Below are 12,248 nucleotides of genomic sequence, written 5' to 3' on the forward strand. Positions count from 1 at the left end.
TACAGTTGGGTTTTTACTGGCGCAATCTAGGTAAAGTACCTTGCTCAAGGGTACAGCAGCAGTGTCCCCCACCTGGGATTGAACCCACGACCCTCCGGTCAAGAGTCCAGAGCCCTAACCACTATCATAATATTTTGATAGAAGTCAGGGCTAAGTTTGTCGTGCACACTATGTTTCAACAAACATAAACACAGCATTACTGACAGCACAGTAGCACAGCGCACGGATGTTTATCTTATCTCTAGCTGGAACAGTTCATCTCACTGAAGTGATATAATTAATTTAGCAACAGCAGTGGTGTAACCTTGCCTGTGATTAGTACCCAGACAGCTCTAAACAGTAACTGAGACAGGTTCCGGCATACAGCACTTTAAATAAATAAACCTGTTTATTTAATTTTAATAACTGTAATCAGACCGCTGCAAGGAAGTTGGTGGCACAGAGATCTGATAAACAGTAATAAAAATAATCTGAACCATTATCGGCACCCCAATCTATCCCTGTATGATGCAGTTCAAGAGACACCATGTGATGCAACATTGGTGGAAGGAAGCAGAGTGTTTAAAACATTCAGCAACTTTGCAGCTCGGAAAGTGGAAAGTGCTGCAGCCTGATCCCGGGCTGCTCTTGAAGGAAAGAAAGAAGGAAAGAAAAAGAGGAAAGAAAGAAGTGAAAAAAGAAAGAAAAAGAGGAAAGAAAGAAGTGAAAACAGAAAGATAAGAAAGAAAAAAGACAGGAAGAAAGAAAGAACCCAGGACAAGTTTTTTTAAAGGGGTTATAGTATTTTTTTTTACAAAATGGCCAAAGAACAATTTTATGTCATACGCAACCCGACAACAGGCAAGATCAGTGAAGACACCAGTAAAAAGGAGAAACCGAAGAGAGGTAATGTTAACACATGGATTCATTCGCTCATTTACTTCATCATTTTCTTTACTGTATTATCAGCCCCCTCTCTCTCCCTTTTCCCCTCTTCCCGTCTTCCTTTCTTTCGACACATTATTGATTGATTTCACATTTTATCAAATAGAAATATTTAGTTTACATGAACTCAACTGTAATAACAAAGTCTCTGCTGTGTAATTACATTGTTATTAATGTAACCTCACAATAAAGCATGGCCAGCACTATTGCTGTATATAATAATAATAATAATAATAATAATAATAATAATAATAATAATAATAATAATAATAATAATACATTTCTTATGGTTATCAATACGACGGTCTTTCATTAATTTCTTAGGGCAATATTCTAAAATCTTTTTTTTTTTAAAATCTTAAATTAAGAGAATAATACCTCAATTTTTGGTGCTATTCACATTGTTTTTTGGGTTGTGGTATAGAAAACTTTAAAATATGTTTTTTAGCATTGACTTCAATTAAAATGTCTATCCCGTAATTTACACTGCTATGAATCTTATTGCAAAGGTAAACAACAACACATATCTACAGTATAAACACACACACACACACACACACACACACACACACTGTGAAATCAGTGATTGTACAACTCAAATTGACCAGTAGATGTGTGAAATATTGAGGAAACTCAAACATGTCATGCATTCACTAGGGATTGTATAGAGTCACTGGCAGCACTGCATAGATGACCCGCAGGGTCAGGGCTGCTGAGAGCCCTCACGGGCCCCGAGGAAGGACGCTATCATTATAATTCCCAAGCAGTATTTTCATTGATTTGGACTCTATTATAATTCTTGCTTTTTTTATTTACTCTTATGAATTCTATGAACATTTTACACGCACTTCTAGTTTGAACTGCATGCTCATTTTACACGCACTTCTAGTTTGAACTGCACGCTCATTTTACACGCACTTCTAGTTTGAACTGCATGCTCATTTTACACGCACTTCTAGTTTGAACTGCATGCTCATTTTACACGCACTTCTAGTTTGAACTGCATGCTCATTTTACACACACTTCTAGTTTGAACTGCATGCTCATTTTACACGCACTTCTAGTTTGAACTGCACGCTCATTTTACACGCACTTCTAGTTTGAACTGCACGCTCATTTTACACACACTTCTAGTTTGAACTGCATGCTCATTTTACACACACTTCTAGTTTGAACTGCATGCTCATTTTACACGCACTTCTAGTTTGAACTGCATGCTCATTTTACACGCACTTCTAGTTTGAACTGCATGCTCATTTTACACACACTTCTAGTTTGAACTGCATGCTCATTTTTGGAACTATATTATAATTTGTGCATTTCCTTTGTGTTTCTACTCTATGGAGATTTTACGCGCCTCTATCCTGTATTACATTTTAATTTGTTTGAAGATGAAGTTGATCCCCATATGTTTGTTCATTTTGAATACTGCAAGTCTATATGTGTCTTGTATTTTGCATATATTTTGACTGTACTAGCTTATAAGACAAATTTTAAAAATAACACTATTATTGGTTTGGACTAAATTATGAGAGCTGATGTTGTAATAAATACAGTACAGCAGCTCCTTTATTAATACAAATCTATTTTCTTTTTAATTGTGTTATTTTGTATGAGTTTATACATGTATCATACTTTCACTAACATGTTACAGTGAATGCCTACAACACAGTTCAATACATTCACTAAACTGGCCACTGGATTTCACACTTTTACTGTAGCATATATATATATATATATATATATATATATATATATATATATATATATATATATAGTATATGTTTAAAAGGAGATATAACAGCAGTGTATAAAAATGAAATAAAATGTAAACACCTTTTTTGGATGTACACATAATGTTTAAATGTTTAAAAAAAACAACAACATTAATTTCATTTCTACGATTAAAACGATTTGCGTGAACTCTTTGGAGTTGGAGAGGTTGCCCTGACGAAACTACATAGTTAACGTGGTTTACTTACACACACACGCACATAGTGACTGAAGGGAGTAGATTTGATTCAAATACTTTAATTATCTAACAGAACGAAGGTGCTGAAGAACACATCGCTATCACACGCGTGGCTGTCTGTAAGGATTAATTCAAATATTTGCTAGACGCCATTGATACTGCCTTTATAAAAGTTTACCACGGTATTTTTGCACAGTAATTTTGCAGTTTTCTCAATGCATTTCCTATGGTTATTATATGCATTTGTCGTAGTTTACCCTGGTTTGCCATGTATAATATGCTCTACTATACCCTTCTGGTCTTTACCATGCTTTCACTGTGCTTTATTACACTATGTGCTTTTACCATAGGAATTTTACAAGAGTGAATTTGATATGCATTTCAAATTATTATGTCAGTATATTACAACTCCCACGGCATCACACATACAAGAGTACACTATGATATAGGCATCTCACAGACTTCTCGTTCAAATACTCTATAGTTTAAATGTTTTCAATAAGGTTTTTTTATTTTATTTTATTTTTTACATTCAGCCACCGTCTATAACGGTGTCAGCTTTTTTTTGCAAGATGCAGACAACAAATCCTAGCACTGTACCATGGACCCGACACAACTAACATCAAATAATACATCACTTTTAAAACAGCAAACCTCTCTTTGTTTTACTCCCTGGAAGTGGTTTCTGCATTTTTATTACAGTGTTAATAATAATAATAATAATAATAATAATAATAATAATAATAATAATAATAATAATGTTTCAGAGTAATATGATGCCACCTCGATCTGTTACAAATATTATTGCTAATTAATATTAAACAACTCTGGTTGTATGGAAAAGCAGATACATCCTTAAAAAAAAAACTTACATTAACCTTGTTATTTATAATTATATATACATGGTTCTTCATTAGTACTGGAAAAATATTTTTTATTTTTAATCTTGACAATTTGGTGTCTTTGTGTTCATTTGAGGACAGGCGCTTTGTAATTTCTTAACTGGCATGTACCCGTTATTTAAATGTTCTCTTTAACTATACTGTTATGAAAAATTATTGTGTTAATGGCAAAAGTTAAGTCTAAATATAATGTATCAAATAACATAATAAATACAGCTTGTGTTCTTGTTAAAAATCTTGATTCTTAATGGGTTAATAACTGAACAATCGATCTTAATGTTGTTATGTTGTTATGTACTGAATGACAAGGCATCGTAGAGATATCGCAAACTTTAAAATCAAATAAAAACTTTTATATTAAAATCAATCTCAGCAATACGAGGACAATTACAGATGATGCAGGAACATTTTTGAAATGAACGCGAATTTAATGCACTGCAGGGAGCTGGCATTTTTTAATACAGTGCTTACTAATTTAACTCATACAAGTAATTGATGACGCTTTAATGGTCAGCAGCTAACCTGTGTGATTAGTCGGTTAAAGCCTCCAGCTCAGCAATCACACACCCCTGGTCCTTTCTAGATTTTTAATACACAGCTGAGTGGTGCCAGTGCTTTCAGCCGCGAAGCTCCAGAGTTTAAATCAATCAACTCAAAGATTAAAAAAACAGCATTTCAAGTTACAAAATGAGAGATAAACAGACGCACTTACTTGACCTGCCTTTCATGAAATACCTGCCACTGTGTTTATTTCCAGCTGTGGAACTTTCCCTTATAAAAGTTTACTTACAGTATTTTTGCACGCTTTTTGCAGTGTTCCCCCATGCTTTTCCCATACTGTGCATTTACCATAGTTGACCCTAGTTTGACATGTTTATTAATATGCTTTACCCCACATTGCTTTTCTTTACTTCCTCTGTGCTTTATTACACTTTACCGTGCTTTTATAAAGGTCAACAGGAGTTTTTCTCCTTTTGAAAAAAGCTGAGTGATTTACTCTTTGCAGTAAGTTTTTGATTTAAGATTAGACTGATCTTTTTTTTTTTTTTTTTTTTTATCAGGCTTTTGCTTGAATCGTGTTCTGTAAGAGAGACTTTTGTGAAGCTTTATAAGTGCAACTGGCACGGCACGGTATGGTATTGTGATACACAACTAATGACAGCCTTTTTTTTTTTTTTTTTAACTACAGCTAAGCCAAAAGTTTTGCATCACCTAGAATTTTAGGATTGAGGCATAATATATATATATATATATATATATATATATATATATATATATATATATATATATATATATAAACAATTTTTAACATAAAAGAAAACTACAAAAGGATACTGCAAAAGTCTACCGGAAGCCATATAGCAGTACAGTATTTCATGTTAGATTTCAAAATGTCACATTTTTTCAATTTTTGTCATGGAAAACTATAGTAGCGGTGTGTAATTCAATGTTAACACTATCCAGCAGGTTTCATTCGACTTTACGAAGCAAAATGAGTTAATTCTGTAGACTTTTGGACATATTTCCATCGCTGTATATGGAAAAGACTGAAGAAATATTCACTACAGTAGTTCCTCGCTAAACTTCACACGTGGGGAGACAGACAGGTTGAACGAAATCAAATAAAAAATCGCGCGCAAACACACACACATTTATAGTGTGCAACTTATTTTAAATTTATAAATCATTGCGCTGCAATAACATTAATGTGTTCTCTGTACACACTGCATTAGGTGCAAATATACATCTGTACATATTTCTTTATTTTTTTTATCCTGAATGAAGGTGAAAATTCATCATCTTCCGCGGAATGCCAGCCTGACAGGCGGGTCTGGGTCCTGACCGTCATCCTGCTGGTCCTGTTGTCCTTCATATTACTGGTCGTCATGGCGACCAAGTGTGAGTACCTTCATCTACTTTCAAAGCGGTGTAATCAAAACACACGTGAACTGCTTGTGCCGTTTCGCTTTTATACGCGAGGCTAGGCTAAATGGTCAGTTCATTTTCCAATTTAGCTTGGCCACAACCCCCACAAGGATGGATTTAACCCCTGCCCCTCCAATTAGCACAGGCCTCTCATTTAAACCTGTTTTCTGCTGTAGTTTCAGGCGTGAAACATGAACAAAAGCGACTGGACAAGGAGGCGATGAAGTGCAGAAGTGAGGGTACGTACCTCTACAATGTTAAATGTGCACTAGTGCCCTCTGTGGGTGTTTACAGATTTCATTTTTACATCAAAGTGCAGCAGAACCACAGAGTTACTTGTAATGGAAGGTGTTCACACCCTTATTAAAGTCTCCCATAGTAAAAACATGTGCCATATATAACACAGTGAAAGCATAGGGAAGCATGGTAAAGCATATTAATAAACATGGCAAACCAGGATAAACTATGGTGAATGCATAGTATAACCATGGGAAAAGCATGGGGGGAAACTGAAAAACTTTTATAAGGGTAATACTGAAATGTCTATGATATATACATTTGTATAATTGTATAATTTTCAAGGGTTTAATGTATATGTGTTGTGTCAATTAAACTTTTACATCTGTAACATGAGGAAATATAATAAGGAAACAACAAAGCTAAGCCAGGAGAGCAGAGGGAGATCTGCACGTTTTTTTGGCTCATTACCCTGTTTTCAGTTTCAAGTGGCCTGTTCGGTTGATCTGAGTTTGTAACTTTGGTTTGTACATACAGAGCAGGCAGGAAGCCAGCGCTTTTTACGGAGATTCATTTACTAACAATGCTGAATGATGGTGGAGCATTTGTTCTCTTTTTTAACCAAAAAATAATTTTCTTGAGTAATGACGGCCAAGACTGGTACAAAATTCATTGCAGAGTTGTCCTTGCAAGCCTCAGCCAGAAAACTATTTTTGACGCTAAGAGAAAATGTCAAACCCAGTCACTGTGCATTGTTGTAAGTGGATCATATTTGGGGGACCACAGCGCTTGTGGGACTGTTTGTTAAAATGTCCTGCATATTTTTAAAGAGGAGACGATTTTCTATTCAAGGATACCAAGATATTTAGCAAGCAAGTAGCCTGAATTAAGTTATCGGGCAACAAACTCCCCATCCCCAGCTGCGCTGCTTTCCTAGAACATTTCGGGGGACCATTCTACTTGTGAGATGTCGTGCATCAATATTTTGCATATTTGTAAAGAGGAGACGGTTATCTATTCAGAGATACCAGGGTATTTAGTAAGCAAGGGGTCTGAGTGAGGAGACATGGGCAATACAATCCCCAGCCCTAGTCTTGCTATAAATTATTTGTTGTTGCCATAATTTGTACTGTATATAAATTCAGTGGGACAGTTTACAAGGTTATGCAGCTCAAACTACATTAAAAAAAAAAACACAAACAAAACTGGATTTGACCCGAAGGAGCTGAATGCCATTCGACACTCCCCTGAGGTTAATGGTGAGCTGGCAAGAGAAAGCATTTGGAAAATATAATCCCCATGTTTTAACACAAGGGTGTTTTTACTCTCTGATTGCTCCTAGTGAAAGCATTCAACCTCAACATTGCGAAGAACCAAAAACAGGTCGCACATCAGCTGGAAGAAATGGAAGCAAACAGTAAGTCCATGTCGTTACTGGCAAGGTCTTACCTGAAGAGCCCAACCTCTTACTGTATCCTCGACCAACATGACAGCTGATCGTTCTTTTTTTTTTTTTTTAAGGATCTGTCTTATTTCAGGAAATGGAAAAACTGCAAAACGATTCCTCGAGCAATTTAGCAGAGTTCCAGAGCGGTAAGTCAGAGCTCTCCCTGCTGCATTTACCAAGGATGGCCAAAGTTAGCTCTTCCACTCCTGGGCTGTGTTCCAACCCTCTTTAATTGAGACAATTAAACCTCCATCCAGACCCTGAAGTGGTTCATTATCTCATTTGACCTGATACACCTGGAGTGGAGTGGCCCTCCAGGACCATGATTGGACCCCCCTGGCATATATGATACCTGCCTCATTTCAATTGAATTCAGATAGAAGCTATTCATGCAGAGGAATCGGTTGATCCCATCGACCCCTAAGATAGGGGGACGGGGGGGGGGGGGGGGGAGCTAAGTGGCTTAATAATAATTAATATCCACCAATTACAGCAGGGCTTCTCAACCCCAGTCCTGGGGACCCCCTGTGTCTGCTGGTTTTCATTCCACCTGAGCTCTCAGTTACTTAACCAAACCCTTAACTAAGCGAATAATTTGCATAATCTGACCTTTTTAATTGTTTTCAGCTCTTAAACAGTTGGCGATTTTCAAGTTAACGGTAACATTTTATAAGTAACTTAATCTGCAACTTTTTAAGAACTGAAAACAATCAAAAAGCTAAAATTAAGCAAATTATTAGTTCAATTAAAGGTTCAGTTAAGTAATTGAGAGCTCAGTTGGAATAAAACCCAGAAGACACAGGGGTCCAAGGACCGGGTTTGGGAAGCCCTGAATGCAGTACTATTTCATTGCACAAATCTACAATCATGTTTATAGTTAATTTACTCTCTCAGTTCAACTGATTTTTAAAAAGCTTCCTAAATACTGTCACGCATTCTTTTTACAGTTTTGAAGAGCGTTCCTTCGGAGCTGTGGCACGATGTGTTGAACGAGATTAAAGACGTCTGCACCAGGACTGAAAACGCTTCAGGTAAAACAGGGTGGTTTACCCAAAAACTACAACTAAAATAAACAAGTACGCCAGTGCTCACTAAAAAAAAAAAAAAGAAAAAATCCTCTGAATTGTCAGCTGTTTAATTTAGGTTTAAACAAACTTGCTTAATATCACTCTGGTTAATATCACACCCTGTTTATTATCATCATATTGAAATGTCCCGTCCGCCAATGGAAACAGGCTCCTGATAATATCACTGTGGCTGATGTCACACTGCGCTTCATATGAAGGGAATGTAACACAGTCATAGAATTGTAGCCTTGTGGTCACATGACCACCCAGCTTGACTTGTGGAGATCAAAGGTGTGTGCTCAGTGTTTTAAAATGAAAGAGTCTCGGAAACGAAAAGATTTAAACAGAGCCGTGAAGGCTGAAATAATTGCTCTATCAGTCAATGATCTTAAAGATTCTTAAAAATAGCAATGCAATTTTGAGTGCCGATCACAACTCTCTAGTGGCTTCTACTACTAAAAGAATCCATACAGGAAAGCACGAGGAGTTAGAGAACTTGTTACTGTGGTTGTTTGGTTTGTTCGGTTATTGACAAACTCCTGATAATGCCAAGTCCGCTAATAGTCTCAATGTATGCTCAGTCCCTTTGAAGGGGATTTGACTGGACTTTTTTTCCATGCATTGTACATGAATACTCCATGAACATTCCTGGAACGGGTGTAAACAATTCACTTGACCCTTCAGGGGCTCATCCGGGTAATTCATACAATTACTACAGTTCTCAATGAATCCTCATGAAGTATCCTCTACATGCCCCCTGATTCTGTCGCTCTCAATAACTAGTGCTGAAGAATGTCCTTAGCAAGCTTCACTGGAAACTGGTGCTTCTCTCCACATACAAAGATCTATTTAATTGATCTAAACAGAGGATACCTTAATATGCTAATGTTCAATATTAAAAACAGGATCAATGCTGGCTGACACAATTACAGCGGACTCACTCTCTCTCACACACACACACACACACACACACTGAGAGATGTTGGTTTTCACACTGTGCCCTTTCTATTAATGATTGAATCGATTGATTGAGATCCAGCCGTTTAGATCAATTGAAGAGACCCCACAGTAAGTAATACTAAAGTGTGAGTCACGTACGTGTCTGGGGATACACATGTTGAAAGCCTGTCCTCTCTCTCTGTGCAGGGTACACATGCCAGCCATGTTCTGCAGGGTGGCACCACAGTGGCAGCTGCTACTACTTTTCAAAGCAGACCAAAAACTGGATGGAGTCCAAAGATGAGTGCGAAAGGAAAGCCTCTCATCTGATTATCATTAAGGACCAGGACCAACTGGTAAATAAGACAGCTTTTTAATGAGGCACTGCTAGGGGATTAACCATGATGCCAAACACACCTCTCAGAGTAATTACAATCTCAGATCTCAGGCTGTTCTAAGTTTCACAATTCCTAAAGACCGTAGGGAATTTGGGGAAAAAAGGCATTCAGTTTTCTTGGAATAAACTTTTGGATGAACTGAAACTCAGTGTGTTGATATCTCTAAAGGAACTGAAACCAAAAATGTATGTAGGCCGATGCTTTTTAAATTATTTTTGTAATTTTGTTTAACTTATTTGTATAGGTTGTGGTCATTTGAACTTCTGTTTTTTGTATGGTATGACACCTTCTTGATCTGTCTCCCCTTGAAAAAGATCTCAATCTCAACGGGACTTTCCTAGTTAAAGAAAGAAAGAAATTATTCAAACACAAACGCTTTATACTCTGAAGTGTACAATACTTAAAAGGTAAGTCTTTACGCTGCGTCACCTGACCACACACACACGCACACACATACTAGGAACCTTCACAGCATGTTCAGGTTTCACTCTGTGAAGCTGACACTTTATCAAGGTCTTGTACCGAGAAGCTTGTGAAATGTGAACACTCACAACACAGAGCTGTGTCAGATCTAGTAATGGTAAGCCACAACTTAGGAGACTTCAGGGTCGTTAATGATTTTTTTTTTTTTTTTTTTTACAAAAATACCCACAAAAATGCGGGTGTTTACTTTACAGGACTTTGTATTTGGCCAGATGAAAGGCAACAATTTCTGGATTGGACTAAGCGACAAAGACATTGAAGGAAACTGGATTTGGGTAGACGGTTCCAACGTTACAATACCGTAAGTCATTTCTGTCAGGTCACAAATTGAACCACACACTTTAAGCATTCATTCATACAACTTATATGTTATTATCACATGGTTCAAGGTTTTACCAGGATACAACTCTGCACTTTTTCCCCCAATTCTTTCCCCAGATTTTGGAGTAGCGGTGAGCCAAACAATGCTAATACAAATGAAGACTGCGTCGAGGTTTTACCGAACCAGGCGACATGGAACGACATTTCATGCGATCAACTCAAACACTTTGTTTGTGAAAAGAAAGCAGTGGCGTTTTTCATTTAATTAATGACAAATCGTAATGGTACAGAACTAGCTATGCTGCTGCGTTAATGTTCGAACTAGTTTCTTGCTTGCTCTTTCTTGTTACAGTCATTTCAGAATTGGTCTTTGTCCTTGAACGGTGGACTGTTTCAGCACAGACGCAGCCATTTGAGTTCAGTGCCTGATTTATTTTATTCCTAATTTTCTACAAAATGTCCAGTTCCTCTCAACAGCTCAGGAGACCTAAAGGTCAGCGGTTTTTACTTCCAGTTGTATAAATAACCATTTTAAAAGATCTGAGGGTAGTGGTGTAGAAATGATTGATGTGTGAATAATTTTACAGTGATGTGTTCTGGAAGTTATTTAAAACTTATTAACATGTTTTCTTGTTCATTTAATTCATTTCCAATGTTTAAAATAAATAAATAAATAAACTGTTTTATTTATATTGTTTTGTGTTTGTATATTATTTTTAAAAAGCTTTTGTGTTACGTGTGTGTTTGAGAGCTGAGAAGATATAAGATGTAATAACTACTGTAGTTTGAAGCTGCTTCACTATTTGCCTGCAAGCAAGCGTCATTTCAGAATCTCACTGCTTTAAAAACATATATGGTGTGATCTTGAAGAGCAACTTGGTACAGGTATAAAATACAAGTAACGACATATCTGAACTAAAGCACAGTATTCTTCTTAATGTGTAGGTTCTATCATGTTCTGTTGCATTCGACTCACCCAGGTAATCTTTTACATGGCTGGCAATCCTTCATGATACAAATCAGTGAAGTGTCTTCTGATTAAAACCCAAATCTAGTGGACAACCAAACCATGTGTTTACCAAATAAATAAATCAATCAATCAAGAAAACTGAATAGACCTTAGTGTTCTGTGAAACTGTTTCCCAAAGTTAAAGCACATGAGTGTGATAAAAGCATGGTTAAGCACAGTTAAGCACTGGACAGCACTTTTTTGACCTGAAAAAAGAAACAAGGACCAGGGGTCACAAATGGAGATTTGATAAAGGGTCATTCAGAACAGAAAATAGGAGGCACTTTTTTACACAGAGAATTGTGAGGGTCTGGAACCAACTCCCCAGTAATGTTGTTGAAGCTGACACCCTGGATCCTTCAAGAAGCTGCTTGATGAGATTCTGGGATCAATGAGCCACTAACAACCAAACGAGCAAGATGGGCTGAATGGTCTCCTCTCGTTTGCAAACTTTCTTATGTTCTTACAGCCTAGAGAGGCATGGTAAAGCATATTAAAAAACATGACAAGCCAGGGTAGACTATAGTAAATGCACAGTATAACCATGAAGAAAGCATGGCAAAATCTACAAAATTACTGTGCAAAAATATCATGGCAAACTTTAGTAAGAGGGGAACGTGTGT

The 12,248-nt window shown here is 36.9% G+C and overlaps 1 protein-coding gene across 1 annotated transcript; it reads left to right on the top strand.

Annotated features, from left to right (window-relative positions):
- The first annotated feature begins 379 nt into the window (after nt 1–379).
- On the top strand, nt 380–11,306 carry LOC117965633 (hepatic lectin-like). The gene is made up of 9 exons (XM_059008291.1): nt 380–885; nt 5,584–5,697; nt 5,901–5,963; nt 7,304–7,378; nt 7,483–7,554; nt 8,356–8,439; nt 9,622–9,770; nt 10,490–10,596; nt 10,734–11,306. The coding sequence occupies exons 1-9, from the start codon at nt 798–800 to the stop codon at nt 10,879–10,881; spliced, it is 900 nt and encodes a 299-aa protein (XP_058864274.1). The 5' UTR covers nt 380–797; the 3' UTR covers nt 10,882–11,306.
- The last annotated feature ends 942 nt before the right edge of the window (nt 11,307–12,248 follow it).

The sequence above is a fragment of the Acipenser ruthenus genome, chromosome 36 (genome assembly GCF_902713425.1).
Source record: "Acipenser ruthenus chromosome 36, fAciRut3.2 maternal haplotype, whole genome shotgun sequence".
Classification (NCBI taxonomy): Eukaryota; Metazoa; Chordata; class Actinopteri; order Acipenseriformes; family Acipenseridae; genus Acipenser; species Acipenser ruthenus.